This window comes from Anomaloglossus baeobatrachus, chromosome 2, assembly GCF_048569485.1.
Source record: "Anomaloglossus baeobatrachus isolate aAnoBae1 chromosome 2, aAnoBae1.hap1, whole genome shotgun sequence".
In the NCBI taxonomy this organism is placed as follows: Eukaryota; Metazoa; Chordata; class Amphibia; order Anura; family Aromobatidae; genus Anomaloglossus; species Anomaloglossus baeobatrachus.
In genome coordinates, this window is record NC_134354.1 from 326089152 (window position 1) to 326101928 (window position 12777).

The 12777-nt window shown below is 42.4% G+C and overlaps 1 protein-coding gene across 2 annotated transcripts in view; it reads right to left on the bottom strand.

Annotated features, from left to right (window-relative positions):
* Positions 1-1820: 1820 nt before the first annotated feature.
* Positions 1821-12777, bottom strand: part of ARID1A (AT-rich interaction domain 1A) — a 330997-nt gene continuing 320040 nt past the window's right edge. For both annotated transcript variants that reach the window (XM_075335909.1, XM_075335910.1), the window contains 3 exons: positions 11321-12212; positions 4883-5013; positions 1821-4785 (listed from right to left, as the gene is read on the bottom strand). In XM_075335909.1, the coding sequence (XP_075192024.1) occupies positions 3124-4785; positions 4883-5013; positions 11321-12212 (2685 nt within the window). In that variant the 3' untranslated portion in view covers positions 1821-3123. The remainder of the gene's footprint in view (positions 4786-4882; positions 5014-11320; positions 12213-12777) is intronic.

Consider the following 12777-nt stretch of genomic DNA (forward strand, 5'->3'; position numbering starts at 1 on the left):
ACATCATGCGGCGAGCGGTGATCACAGCCTGCCAACTACAATACACTACTAGGCTCACGCTGCAGATCGCCGCTTGCAGCTGTACTCAGGGGGAAAGTGGAATGCACAGTATATACACTGTGAGCTCCACAAAGATGGCAGCGGTCTCCTCCCCTAGCTGTGATCTAGACAGCCCAGGGGGCGTGTTCAGATCACAGCAGGAAGCACACATTGTAAAAGATAGGGTCAGAACGCGATTATCAACCCTTATACACTGGCAGCCCCCAGTCCTTCAGTAAAAACAGAATAAAAAGTAAAACAATTTCAATTTGTATTAAAAATAATTGATTCCATAATCACGATTATTAATACAAAAATTAAAAAATGTGACACCTTCCCTTTAACAACGCACATCAAAGCTGAAAAAGGCACGGCTGAGCTGTGAATGACAGCAACAAATCAATGATGCAAAACTGCAAATGCAACTCTGTTGATGCATTTGGCAGAGGATAATCTTCTACTACATGTTTCAAAAGAACAACATTTGCAGTTTCACATTACAAACTAGAAACAGGCAACAAATAAAGCTCAGCCCTACTTTATTGTGAAGGCACAGCAGAGTTCAGGACGGTTGATCTCTGAACCAGCTAAGAGATCAATGATGTAAAAAACAGAATTGCAGTTATACTGAAGTAGATAGCAGAACATAAGTTTTGACCAGCTACTGAACGGGACTATAGAGTGCACAGAAAAAGTAGTGGAGGAATTATAACCAGCTGAGAGACAGCAATGCACATACTCTGCTAAAAGCAGTGGAACTACAGTAGGAAGAAAAAAAAAATCAAATGGCAGCTGAAGGGTATATAAAGCCTTGACAGGCAAATTTTGGGTGTTGATCTGTACAAAATGGTACAGATTTAACCAAGTTATACTAGCACAAATGAATAACCATGTTCAAAAGACCACATTTTGATTTGGGAAAAACCCTTTATGGAGTAGGATAACCAAATAGCATCAGCACTCAAAAAGGAGCGAATCATTAGTGTATTGCAAAGGTTTCTATTACAATTCAAGAAGCCAGAAAACTTGTCTGGGGGTGCTTTAATGTTTCAAAGCAATAATAAGAAACAAAAATAGTCCTCTAAGTACATCACTTACCTGTATTTTCATACTGTTTTAAAGTGCACCAATCACCAGGATTTTCCTATATAACCTAAAGCCAGTACTATACTTGCTGATTCTATACATACCTTTAGTTGTCAGCTAGGATGTATAGGTTTTGAAACACAAGCAAATTAAGCTTGTAAAATGAACAGTATTTAGATTGGTAGCAGGTGCACCTCTAATTAAAATCACATAAATAATAGTGGGAGGACGCACAGGTAGGGGGTGGGAATCACTATCAACCCCCCCAGCTATTAGCAGCTGCAACCACTCAAAAATACTGTTCATTTTCCAAACTTTACTTGCCTGTATTTCAAAGCCTATATATCCTAGCTGACAACTAAGGGTATGTATATACCCAGCCTGATAGTGTCAGTAAGGCACTGGCTTTAGGGTATATAGGAAAATCCAGGTGATTGGTGCTCTTTAAAGACCACACAACAGAAGCGCACTTATCTGCTCATCAACAATTTAGGCTATGAGCTAATTTAAAGCTGTGGACTTGTTACAAACAACAAAAAACGTGTCCATTTTCACATGTAGGATATGTGAATTACAAAATACAAAAATAAAAGTATTGAAAGTAAACTGCAACCAAGCATTTCACTTAGATGAAAAATAACTAAACATCAGCAGTTGTGTACTGTTCACAGAAAAGCTCTTCACAACTCTGTTAACAAGATTTAATGTACATTTATTCTTAACACGGGAACATAGAGTATAAAGATTTCATACTGAATAAATGATATATCATTAAGCAAAAATAAAAATAAAACAAAAGGAATAGGCTGAAATTTACATTTTTTTCAGAGCTACAAATATGCAGAAATTGCTGGAAAAAAAAAACCTGTCAAATTGTCGGAACTGGAAAAAAAAAAAAAAAAATAATAATAAAACTCACACCTTGATTGGATGATGGAAAAAAGTAAAAGTTGATAGGATTGCTGGATATACAAAGGGTGAAACAAGGAAGAGGTGATGGATGGGATTGCTGCTCTGTGGATCAAACCATCTATAAGATGTTCCTCCATTGGGAGGTTGGTTGGAAGGGCCTTGGGGAAAGTAACCGTAACCATTCCTCCATTCTTTCCATAGGTCCAAGAAAGCTTGTGAGCATGGTGAGGGTAAGTGAGGAAATATTGAGGGGAATACAAGAGGTGTGTCTTTAATGTACATCATCATATATATACAGACATCGCAGCTTGCAACCTACAAGCTAAAAGGTTAAAACCAGTTATAAGAGGCGATCTCCGATTATTACAATCTAAGTTTAAAGAGGTAAGGGTGTTGCTTCACATGAAACTTTGGGGGAAAAGCGACTTCTCTGCGTCTCTCTCTCCTCCGGAAACTAAAAGCGAACTTTGCCGCTCTCCATTTAAAAACCTACATCTGGAGTCTCTGAGGTTGTGGGTTTTTCCAGCTCCGATTGGATTCTGCGGGGTTTCCCAGCACAGTTAAAAAGGTAATGTCTCTTTTCAGGGTTTTTTTTTTCTTTTTTTCTTCTTCTGTTTAAAAGTTCAGGGCACACAAATTCTAGTCTAAACATTTCAAGGTGAGGAGCAGGGCAAGTTACTTTTAAGATAAAGAAGGAAATCCTTCTCCTTCCTTGAAGATTCAGAAGTCTTTATCTCCTTAGAATATGGAGCCCATCCCTTGGCTGTTGTGGGCCTAATAAACAGTAGACTTGGGGGGAGGGAAGTGTAGTTACAGTGGAGCCCCTTCCCCTAGATAAAAAATAAAAATTCACTGAAATACAGTAGCTTTGGTTAACACCAAAACACAGAGAGGAAGAGTGGGTGGGAAATTCCACAAGGGTGACCAGATTTCCTTTCTGAGGCGGACAGTGGATTGAGACATAGTTTTTTTGCATAAATAAAAAAGGGAGGAAAGGAAGAGGGTATGGAATCAACAGTCAGGGAGAATTCCTTTCTACGGTGAAGGGAGGAGCAAATCATTCTGGGAAGTTATCCACTGCAGCTGTCATGACTGGCCAATCAAGAAGAGAACATCGCAGATGACCTGTGACACTGAGCAGTTCATTAGTGGAGACACAGAGATGTCCAGCAGACGGGCCTCATACAGTGTGAACTCAGAATTGTTCTCCTCAACTTTTGCCAAAGCAAGCAGGGCACGAGAGGCCCGTCGCATCATGTCCGTACTTGTGGGTTCAAAGGGAGCAGAGGGTGCATGTAAATGTGCAGCCTGACTCTGTTGAAATTGAGTCGCTGCCAGACTATCCTCAAGAAAACCTAGAAGGTTACCAATGCTGCCTTTCTGAAGGGCAATCGCCCTGGCTGCTAAACTATCGCCCTGTGCCAAGTTTGCTAGAAGAACCACTGCCATTTCCCTGCACACATGGTTTTTTCTGTCACTTAGGAACCTCACCAATGTCCCATACAGCTTGTCGAGACGACCGAAAGGTGGTGTGGCGAGTATTAGGTCCACATTGCTATCTTGAATGCTCAGTTTGCTAAGAGCCTCCAACACCAGTCTCTGGGGAGAAAGTACTGCATTAGGACCAAGTGTCACAAACGGATCCTGAGCCTCAGCTGATGGACACACTGCCCAATGTAGCAAGCCATCCAAGATGGGCAGACAAATGCTTTCAGGGTATGGAGAAAGATCAAGCTGACCAGAAATATTGGCAAGGGTGACCAGTGTGTTCTCACGCAACATTTCCAAACAGTCCCACCACCATTCAGCCTTATTGCTACTAACTCCTTGGTCTCTATCCTCCTCTTTCTCGTAGGTGAGGGGTGCTTGTTTCCGTTCTGGGTGCTTGTGATGGAGCAGCACAAGTTTCCCAAGGAGTAGTAACAGTCCTGGGTGTTTTGACATTTCCAAGTCATTGCCTGGCACAAAAGACAAGCTGCGCAAAATATTTGATATGCACACACAACGGCGAGAAAGAGCATCTTGCCAATCTTCCAACGTGCACAGTGGAGTTTCATCTTTGCTGCGTGGTTCATCTTCAAGAATTTTAAGACCATATCTGTTGCATGGCGGAGGACTACCATTTAACTGGAATTCAGTGTCCTCTTCAGAATTTTCTCCTGAATCAGGCGGCAAAGAGTTGGACCGAGAACACAAGACATCATCTATGGTGGCAGCTGTGACCTCTACAGCAAGAACTTGCTGCTCCTTTAAACGACGCTTTGTTTGGGGACGCTTACAAAAAGTGGGCTCGGGACGCCTTTCAAAGTGAGTCTGGATGTGCTCAGTTGTGTCACCCCCTCCTATTCGCCAGTGTAAGAGGCCACTATCAAATTCTTGCCGACGACCCAATTGATGCGAGCAGTCCAACACAAAGGCATCTTCCCGTTGAACTATTTTTACAGGAAGTTTGTCAAACTTGCTGGTATGCCGTTGAATATCTTCACTTGAATTGCAGGGAGCAGAATAGGCCTTCCTTTCTTCTTCACCCTCATCCTCACTTTGAGCATCGCCATCTGTCAATGATTGGCTCACCTCTTCATCAGTGGACTCTGTATCACCTAAGAATGGGCTGTGAGAGCCATGAGTGGAAGGATTAAGTAAGGTCTTTTGTGCAGGCTCTCCAACTTCATACTCCCGGAGAATCCCAAAGATTTCAATCAGGCATCGTCGGAAATATTCCACTAACAACTCCAGTAACCCAGGTAGCTGCATGAACAAATAGTAAAAATGGTCATATGCAAGCTCAAAATAAAAAGAGGAAAATGTTTACAAAAAAGGTGAATAATTAAATTTATAACCTTACCTGACTGAGGTTAAATGTCATGATACTGTTGTCATCGTAAAGAAGAATGTTAATGGTATCTAGGGCCCAGGTACTTTCAGCAAGGAGGCCTGACTTCAATGACATCATAACACGCCAAGCCTCAGGAGTCCCTAAAAAAATAATAGTAACATCAAGAAGCCAGGCAGTTATATATATAATAAATAAATAAAATAGAAAAGCAGAGTTGTACAAAAACTTAACTTTGTTTACTCTTAACCCCTTCACCCCAGGCGATTTTCCGGTTTTTTTTTTTTTTTTTTGCTCCCCTCCTTCCGAGAACTGTAACTTTTTTATTTTTTCGTCAATCTTGCCATATGAGAGCCTGTTTTTTGTGGGACGAGTTATACTTTTAAATGAAACCATAAGTTTTACCATACAGTGTAGTAGAAAAATTCCAAGTTCAGAAAAATTGAAAAGGAAAAAAAAAAAAAAAATGTGATTGCACGATTCTTTTGTTCACTATATGGTAAAACTGATGTGTCGCTGTGATTCCTCAGGTCAGTACGAGTTCGTAGACACCAAACATGTATAGGTTTAATTTTATGTAAGGGGTTTAAAAAAAAAATAAATTCAGAAGTTTGTCCAAAAAAAGTGGCGCATTTTTTGTGACATTTTCCACAACTCATAGCGCTCTCATATTTTGGGATATTGGGCTCAACGATTGCTTATTTTTGCATCTCGAGGTGACATTTTTAATGGTTCAATTTTTGTGCAGATGCTACGTTTTGAGCGCCTACTATTGCATTTTGCGATGACCCAAAGAATTAACGATTTTATATGTTCACAGATCGGCTATACCAAATAATATATTATATATAAAAAAATATATGTAATAATAAAAAAAAATAAAAAATTATATTATATATATAATATATACATACACACACACATACATATATATTAGCTCCTGGCAGCTTCATTAGCCTTCTTTGTGTTCACCTGCTGATCTTGTAGGTTTTTAAAACCCTGAAAAGATGCAGTTTAGAGTAGGACCCAGCAAAGGAGGGTGCCGTAAGGGGGCGCTGGGCTAGTATTACAATGGCCATTATAATTAAATACCACCATTAATATTTTTTAGGTAGAATGTATTTGTTTTTTTATAGTGTGCGACTGTTCCATATATATATATATACACATATATATACACACATACACACACATATTATATATATATATATATATATATATATATATATATATATATATATATATATATATATATACATGCATACATACATACATACACACTGCTGGCCAAGAGTAATGGCACTCCTGCAATTCTGTCAGATAATACTCAGTTTCTTCTTGAAAATGATTCCAATCACAAATTCTTTGGTGTGATTTTCCTTTAATTTGTCTTCAGTGAAAAAAGAAAAAAATTTTTTGTCATAAAGCCAAATTGGATATAATTCCACACCAAACATAAAAAAGGGGGTGGACAAAAGTATTGGCACGGATTGAAAAATCATGTGATGCTTCTCTAATTTGTGTACTTAACAGCACCTGTAACTTACCTGTGGCACCTAGCAGGTGTTGGCAATAACTAAATCACACTTGCAGCCAGTTGACATGGATTAAAGTTGACTCAACCTCTGTCCTGTGTCCTTGTGTGTACCACATTGAGCATGGAGAAAAGAAAGAAGACCAAAGAACTGTCTAAGGACTTGAGAATCCAAATTGTGAGGAAGCATGAGTAATCTCAAGGCTACAAGTCCATCTCCAAAGACCCGAAAGTTCCTGTGTCTACGGTGCGCAGTGTCATCAAGAAGTTTAAAGCCCATGGCACTGTGGCTAACCTCCCTAGATGTGGAAGGAAAAGAAAAATTGACGAGAGATTTCAACGCAAGATTGTGCGGATGGTGGATAAAGAACCTCGACTAACATCCAAACAAGTTCAAGCTGCCCTGCAGTCTGAGGGTACAACAGTGTCAACCTGTACTATCCGTCGGCATCTGAATGAAAAGGGACTGTATGGTATGATACCCAGGAAGACCCCACTTCTTACCCCGAGACATAAAAAAGCCAGGCTGGAGTTTGCCAAAAGTTACCTGAGAAAGCCTAAAACGTTTTGGAAGAATGTTCTTTGGTCAGATGAGACAAAAGTAGAGCTTTTAAAAGCCATCAAGATAGAGTTTACAGGAAAAAAAAAGAGGCATTCAAAGAAAAGAACACGGTCCCTACAGTAAAACATGGCGAAGGTTCCCTGATGTTTTGGCGTTGCTTTGCTGCCTCTGGCACTGGACTGCTTGACCGCGGGCATGGCATTATGAAGTCTGAAGACTACCAACAAATTTTGCAGCATAATGTAGGGCCCAGTGTGAGAAAGCTGGGTCTTCCTCAGAGGTCATGGGTCTTCCAGCAGGACAATGACCCAAAACACACTTCAAAAAGCACTAGAAAATGGTTTGATAGAAAGCAGTGGAGACTACTAAAGTGGCCAGCAATGAGTCCAGACCTGAATCCCATAGAACACCTGTGTAGAGATCTCAAAATGGCAGTTTGGAGAATGCACCCTTCAAATCTCAGGGACTATGGAGCAGTTTGCCAAAGAATGGTCTAAAATTCCAGCAGAGCATTGTAAAAAAAACTCATTGATGGTTACCGGAAGCGGTTGTTTGCAGTTATTTTGACTAAAGGTTGTGCAACCAAGTATTAGGCTAAGGGTGCCAATACTTTTGTCTGGCCCATTTTTGGAGTTTTGTGTGAAATGATCAATGATTTGATTTTTGTTTCATTCTCTTTTGTGTTTTTTCATTGCAAGCAAAATAAATGAAGATAATACCAAAGAATTTGTGATTGCAATCATTTTCAAGAAGAAACGAAGTATTCTCTGACAGAATTGCAGGGGTGCCAATACTTTTGGCCAGCACTATAACTATATTACATATATAAAAAAGGAACAGTCGCACACTAGAATAAAACAAAATAAATTCTACCTAAAAAAATACACATATACACATTTTTTTTTAACCCTTTACTTTTGAATGGGGCGAATGAGGGGGTGATTTGAACTTTTATAGTTTTTGGTTTTTTTTCATTTTACTGGACCCCCTAGGGAGCTATAAGGATCAGCAGTCTGCTCGCTCATTTTTTTCTTCTGATCAGAGCAGCATCGCTCTGATCAGGAAAAATGCTGTGATCCTATTACAGCTGCTGCTCTGTCGGTTGTAGCAGGAACTACGTCATAATAGCGACAGGAGTTATCACATGACCCTGTGCTACCATCAGCTCCCCGTGATTGCATCATGGGGCCTCTGATGGCGGCGGGGAAAGGCGCATTCCCCGCTGCGATGCTTTAAATCGCACCGTCACATTTTGACAGCGCAATTTAAGGGGTGGCATACATGACTGCTGTTCGAATGAACAGACATGTGCGGGGATCAAAAACAGCTCTCCGCAGCAGCTGGTGGTGATCACCCCTTCATGTTTTAGGACGTACCGTTAAGTCCTAGGTCGTGAAGGGGTTAATATGCACATAGCCCAGTCAGTTTTTAACAATATGAGAAAATTGCAGACAAATATCACACAAATTTCAATTTCTGTTGTACAGAGAATTATGTTGAGACCTGCTAAAACTCTAGTCATTTAAAGCGTAACTGTCATTTTAATTTTTATCTAATAATAATGTAGAGCAAGCAATTTTAAGAAACTTTCAAAATACTTTATAAATCAAATCCGGAAATAAACTTTTCAAAAACCTTCTTTAAGATGTCCCCTTTCCCCTGGCTGTTTCTGAACCAGACAGAAGCTGGTTTTCAGGGAAAATATGTCTTGAGCTCCACACACACTGAATACGGTCTTCTGAGGGTGGGGTTCGAGTCTACATACTGTGGAGCTCCCAGGAGCAGCTAATGCAGGGTCAGTTTACCTCAGGCTATGGCACAGTGCACACAAGCTTATCTGACCTGTCTTGCTGCTCTCTGTCTCAGCAGTGACTTCCCAGGGCTCTGTCAGCTACTGGCCAGGCACACATCCCCCCCTGCCCTGTGCACACAACCCTGCTAACAAAGACCGATATGATTTAGATATCTGTATACATATCTAAAGCTGGTGTCACACACAGCGACAACGACGTCGCTGCTACGTCACCATTTTCTGTGACGTTGCAGCGACGTCCCGTCGCTGTCGCTGTGTGTGACATCCAGCAACGACCTGGCCCCTGCTGTGAGGTCGCCGGTCGTTGCTGAATGTCCAGCTTCATTTTTTGGTCGTCACTCTCCCGCTGTGACACACACATCGCTGTGTGTGACAGCGAGAGAGCGACGAAATGAAGCGAGCAGGCAGCAGGAGCCGGCGTCTGGCAGCTGCGGTAAGCTGTAACCAGCGTAAACATCGGGTAACCAAGGGAAGACCTTTCCCTGGTTACCCGATATTTACCTTAGTTACCAGCCTCCGCTCTCGCTGCCAGTGCCGGCTCCTGCTCTGTGCACATGTGGCAGCAGTACACATCAGGTAATTAACCCGATGTGTACTGTAGCAAGGAGCCAGCGCTAAGCAGTGCGCGCGGCTCCCTGCTCTCTGCACTGTGACATGTAGCTGCAGCACACATCGGGTTAATTAACCCGATGTGTACTGTACCTAGGAGAGCAAGGAGCCAGCGCTAAGCGCGGCTCCCTGCTCTCTGCACATGTAGCACAGCGACGTTATGATCGCTGCTTCTGCTGTGTTTGACAGCTAAGCAGCGATCATAACAGCGACTTACAAGGTCGCTGTTACGTCACCGAAAATGGTGACGTAACAGCGACGTCGTTGTCGCTGTCGCTTAGTGTGAACCCAGCTTAAGGATATCTGTCTTATCTATAATCTATGCACCTATTGATCTACTGAACATCTTTTTCCATCTGTATTATACAAGAGCGAGCGGGCGCGCGAGAGAGAGGGGGCGCGCGAGAGAGGGGGCACGAGTGTGACAGCACACAATGTATTATGGGAGGTGAGGGAAGCTGCTGGTTACACCCACACAGCCCTCAAAAGGCAGTTTTTAAAAGAGCACGGGGGAAAAAAAAAAATCAAAGAGAAAATCTGTCATATGGAACAAAAAAAAAAAAAAGAAAAAAAGCATAATCTTAGCTGCATTGTGATTTGTCATCACAAACAACCAGCACAAAATTACATTAAAGGCCACTTTACACACAGATAAATCTGCGGCAGATCTGTGGTTGCAGTGAAATTGTGGACAATCAGTGCAATCAGGTTTGTGGCTGTGTACAAATGGAACAATATGTCCATGATTTCACTGCAACCACAGATCTGCCAAAGATTTATCGCTGTGTGTAAAAAGGCCTTTACACTTACTTTTAGTATTTGGTATACAGAGCCTTGTACTTTTGTTTCAATGTTTTTTTTTAAGTCTCTAACATGTGTTATCACCTTTCAGTTAATCTTCATCCCTCGCTGCTCCCATGGTCTGGCACTGGCTGCGGCACTGATGTTACGTAAAGAAAACGGCAGCCAATTAAAGAGTTTAGGGCGTTCCATCTACACTGGCAGAGCCACTGAGTTCACAGACTGGCTGCCAAGCTATCAGCATGATTTTACTGTTGCATCAAATGCCACACACCAGAAGCAGCAGCAGAGATAAACATACAAACTGCACCCAGGGACAAAGTTTAGTTAAGGGGACAACCATTTGAAAGGTAACCTGTCAGGTGCAATATGCACCGAGAACCACGAGCAGTTCTGGGTGCATATTGCTAATTCCTGCCTAACCGTTCCCTGTATACACTAGCATAGATAAAGATCTTTAGAAAAAGTAATTTCTAAACATCTTTTACCGTATGCTAATGAGCGAGGGCACTAGCCCCCTGGGCGTTAGTTTCCCGGGCCAGTCGTTCATTAGCATGTTAGCACGCCCACAGGAGCATACTATCATGCTAATGAATACGCAGTGTGTCAGGATGATCTCATTCACCTCTCTGCCGCCTGACACTGTATTTCGGCTCAGTGCGCATGACCCCAGAGTTTGGCTCATGCGCACTATGAAGCCGGGTGTACGCGTCCTGGCTTCAAACTGAAGTAGTACGCATGACCCAAACTCCAGGGTCATGCGCACTGATTTGAAATCCAGCGTTGGACGTAATGGCGGCGGAGAGGTGAGTGAGATCATCCTCTGACACATTCATTATCATGTTAGCACGCCTACAGGGGCGTACTAACATGCTAATGAGGGTCGACTGGCCAGGGAACCAAGGCCTAGGGGGCTAGTGCCCTCGCTCATTAGCATACGGCAAAAGATCTTTAGAAATACTTATTCTAAAGATCTCTTTATCTATGCTAGAGTATACAGGAACAGTTAGGCAGGGATTAGCACTATGCACCCCGAACTGGTTGTGGTTCTGGGTGCATATTGGACCTGACAGGTTCCCTTTAACTTAATTTCAATTTATAAAATAGACATTCTTCACTCCTGCAACATACCAATTTCCTTTGCAGTTAAGCGTCTCCTTGGCTTCAGTATAGGCTGTGTGGCTTCCACTGAACCTGGAGGAAAAGTTATGTCCCTGCGAATAAGAGGTGGCTGGGATGGGGTGGACACAATATGTGATGCAGGTACAGGGGGTCCAGCTTTCTGCATCTTCAGGAATGGGGACTTGCTGGGTGAGGTATGGGCTTCCAGTGGCCGAGGGGTGGCTGGACTAGCTACCTGAGGCAAATGGTTAGGCATGCTTGAGGAGGCTTGGTATCCAGCCTGTGGTGGAGCTCTGCTCAGAGGTGGGCCAGGGGCAGGCACATAGGGGGGCTGTTGCCTGTTAACATGAGTTGGCCACTGGCCCTCATGGCTAAGTCGCTGGTCGGAATGCACCATTTCATCTCCACGAGGTGGCCCGGAATGATAACTAGGTCCTTGTGTGCTGGCTGGAGAAGGACCAGGTCTCACTTGATAATTGTAGCCCATATCTCCTCGACCTTGCCACATCGCTCCAGGTTGTGTTCCATCTGTAGAGCCTCCCATTCCACTAGATGGCAGAGGTGGCTGTGTGTTGTTCCCTGGAGTGGATGACACCCGTTCACGTCCGAATTGAAATGGAAACTGATTCTGCCCTGTGGGTGCAGGCCTGCGCTCCCCAGCGCTTTGTGGATAACCACTCCCATATTGACCATAAGGGTCTTGGGTAGGCTGTGAACTTGCAGCTGGAGAAGGCTGACCAGTAGGAGGTTGCACTCCTGACCCAGATGTTTGTTGCTGTTGAGGTTGTGGCTGTTGTGGACCTTGACCACTCTGTGTCCCAGCATAAGGAGCATTGTACATTTCCCCTTCATGGCGTTTAGACGATGGACCATAACTACCATCCATTGGACGCTTGTAGTTCTAAGAATTAAAAAATTGTGTAAAGTTAGTGACTTAAGATAAGAAATCAAAGTGTTAGCTCTGAGCTATAGCGGACTGAGTAGTGCATAAATTAAGTAAATATTGAAACAAACATTGGCAAGTGAAGACATTCCTTTACTTTTTGATTTTGTTAATGGAGTGTCATAAAAAATGACCTATTTGTCAAGTCAGATTTTAGTATTTCATGTATTTAATTCAGAATAAAAAAATCTATTAAAAAATTAGTACATTTTCACATGGACACAAGCGATGTTCTACAAGCACACAGACAAGCTACTAAGAATGCTTCTAGCTCGCAAGTTGAAACAAAGGGAAACACAATCAATTCTGTTTTTACAATAAAAGACCAAAAGGACCAGATTACATCTCATCCAAATAAAATTCATAAGACGTTCCATACTTTCTATTAAAATTTGTACACCACCCCAAACCCACCAGAAAGAAACCTGATAAACTCCTTTGTTTCCAATAGCCGTGTTCCCAAATTCAGCTCCTCAGCCAAGCAACAATTACAGCTTGGAATCACGGAAGAAGAAACAGCAAC